Raw genomic sequence first — 1,905 nt, 5'->3', positions numbered from 1 at the left:
CTTTATAAACATTTAATATATAAACACAATAAAAATTGTCAAAACTTTCACCATACCTGGGAGTTTTTTAGTCCTAAAAGAAGCGTTGGTAATCATTGATTTCGAAACAACTGTCGATGTTGTCTGAGGTGAAATAGCCAAACTTATACCCATTGGATTGTCAGTCAATTGTCCTGAAAAAATAAACATTACAACGTAAACAATAAACAACATACCATACATAGTGAAATTAAATTAAATGAAAAAATATAATTTATTGCAATAATATTTGAAGTATTAATTTTAAGGATTACATCACTCATGTAATATAGGGACAAGTAACTGGTTCTGTATTGATGCCATATTGTAAGCTGATCTTCATTACTTTTAAAATTACTTTAAAATTCAATTATCATATTCAGATTCTTGCATGCGATATAAAAAAAATCTTTAAATATTGTTTTATTAAAAAAAAAACAAGGTTTCATGACAGAGAAAATTACATAATACATCAAAAATATTTCTTTACAACTGTTCTAAACCACCGAAAAGAAAATTTTACTTATTATTTATTTATTCAATACCAGATCGGCCAGCGAGCCTTACATGGTTAATATAACAGTTACATTTTTTTTTTTTTAACACTTGATTATGGGGGGTAGAGTATCGTGCGAAAGACACCCCTAACTATTTACAACGATATAGGAAAAAACATTAAGATAAAATAAATAGACAAAAATAATAATTCTTAAGAAGAGAGAAAAAGAAAAGTTAATCACAAAAACAATGATATTTATAGATTTAATAAAATAAATAATTGACTTCTAAAGAGAAAAAAAAAGTTAATCAAGAAAAAGATGAGAGATAAAATAAAATTATAGTAACGTCAATAATGGAATCGATGAAAATAGAATTTATAACAGGATGTCCTGCAGCAGCCTGGGCTTCAGTCTTCAGGAGGAGGTTGGATTTCCCAAGTTGTAAATCACAGCTCCTTTAACTATCGGTAACTAGGAGTGGAATTTTTTAATATAGTTTTCTATTGATTCCAGTCGTAATTCCCGATACAATTGGCTATAAAATTTTACTTACAGGTATAAAGGGAAATACAGACTATATAAATACTTTACATTTTTTAGGGAATTATTGGTTTTAAATAATAAAAATAATATTTTGAATCATTTTAAACAAATTTTAATTTTAAACAAATTTTAGAGTACCGGTAATAGAAAATTATTATTAAAATATTAAAGCTTGTAACGGTCTAGAATAGTGGTCACCAATCGACAGAAAGTCCGTGGCCTACTAAGCCAGAAATTAAAAGGTCTGCGACTCACCCAAACTAATCGAGAGGCGGTAGGGAAAAATAGCCCCAACAGAAAATTCTCCTCCTCAAAAGAATTTTAGATGCTTATATAGGGAATGATTCCCATAGTATAGAGGTATTTGTGTTACAGATGGGGCAGACAAAAATAAATTATTGGGAGAACTCGACAAACTTTTTAAGAAATTTTAATTTAACTACAGTAGTCATCCAATATATACTCCTTCTCATTCAATGAATATTGCTTTAAAAATTTCATTTATTCAAAAAATTGTTTACTTGTGCTGCCCGAAACTACCTACAGCCTACCTCAGAACTACTTTTCTACAATAATAAATAACATTTAATCTAGAAAGTTTCATTTCTCAAAAGAAAGAGAACTCTATCAACAGTAAAATTCATTTTTTTTATGAAATGCTATTTATAAATTGAACTGTTCAATGTTAGACTTTATTTTATAATGGAAGGGTATGCACCTAGAAAGTAACGGTTTTTAGCGCAAGAGTTTCCAGCTTTGTGAATTTTCAATCAGCAGTCAATAAATCAAATGCATCAATGAATACACGAATATGAATAAATTTTCTGGAAGATTGTTGATTGAC

The 1,905-nt window shown here is 28.4% G+C and overlaps 1 protein-coding gene across 1 annotated transcript in view; it reads right to left on the bottom strand.

The window, feature by feature from the left end:
• The window catches only part of Hyccin (PI4KA lipid kinase complex subunit hyccin), a 34,146-nt gene that overhangs the window by 13,587 nt on the left and 18,654 nt on the right, over positions 1-1,905 (bottom strand). Inside the window, exon 7 of the mRNA XM_024363465.2 lies at positions 57-173. Coding sequence (XP_024219233.1) covers positions 57-173 — 117 coding nt within the window. The remainder of the gene's footprint in view (positions 1-56; positions 174-1,905) is intronic.

This window comes from Halyomorpha halys, unplaced genomic scaffold (assembly GCF_000696795.3).
Source record: "Halyomorpha halys isolate HHAL.00 unplaced genomic scaffold, Hhal_1.1 Scaffold504.1, whole genome shotgun sequence".
NCBI lineage: Eukaryota > Metazoa > Arthropoda > Insecta > Hemiptera > Pentatomidae > Halyomorpha > Halyomorpha halys.
The sequence above is the reverse complement of the archived record's forward strand: the minus strand, read 5'-3'. Positions and strand labels throughout refer to the sequence as shown.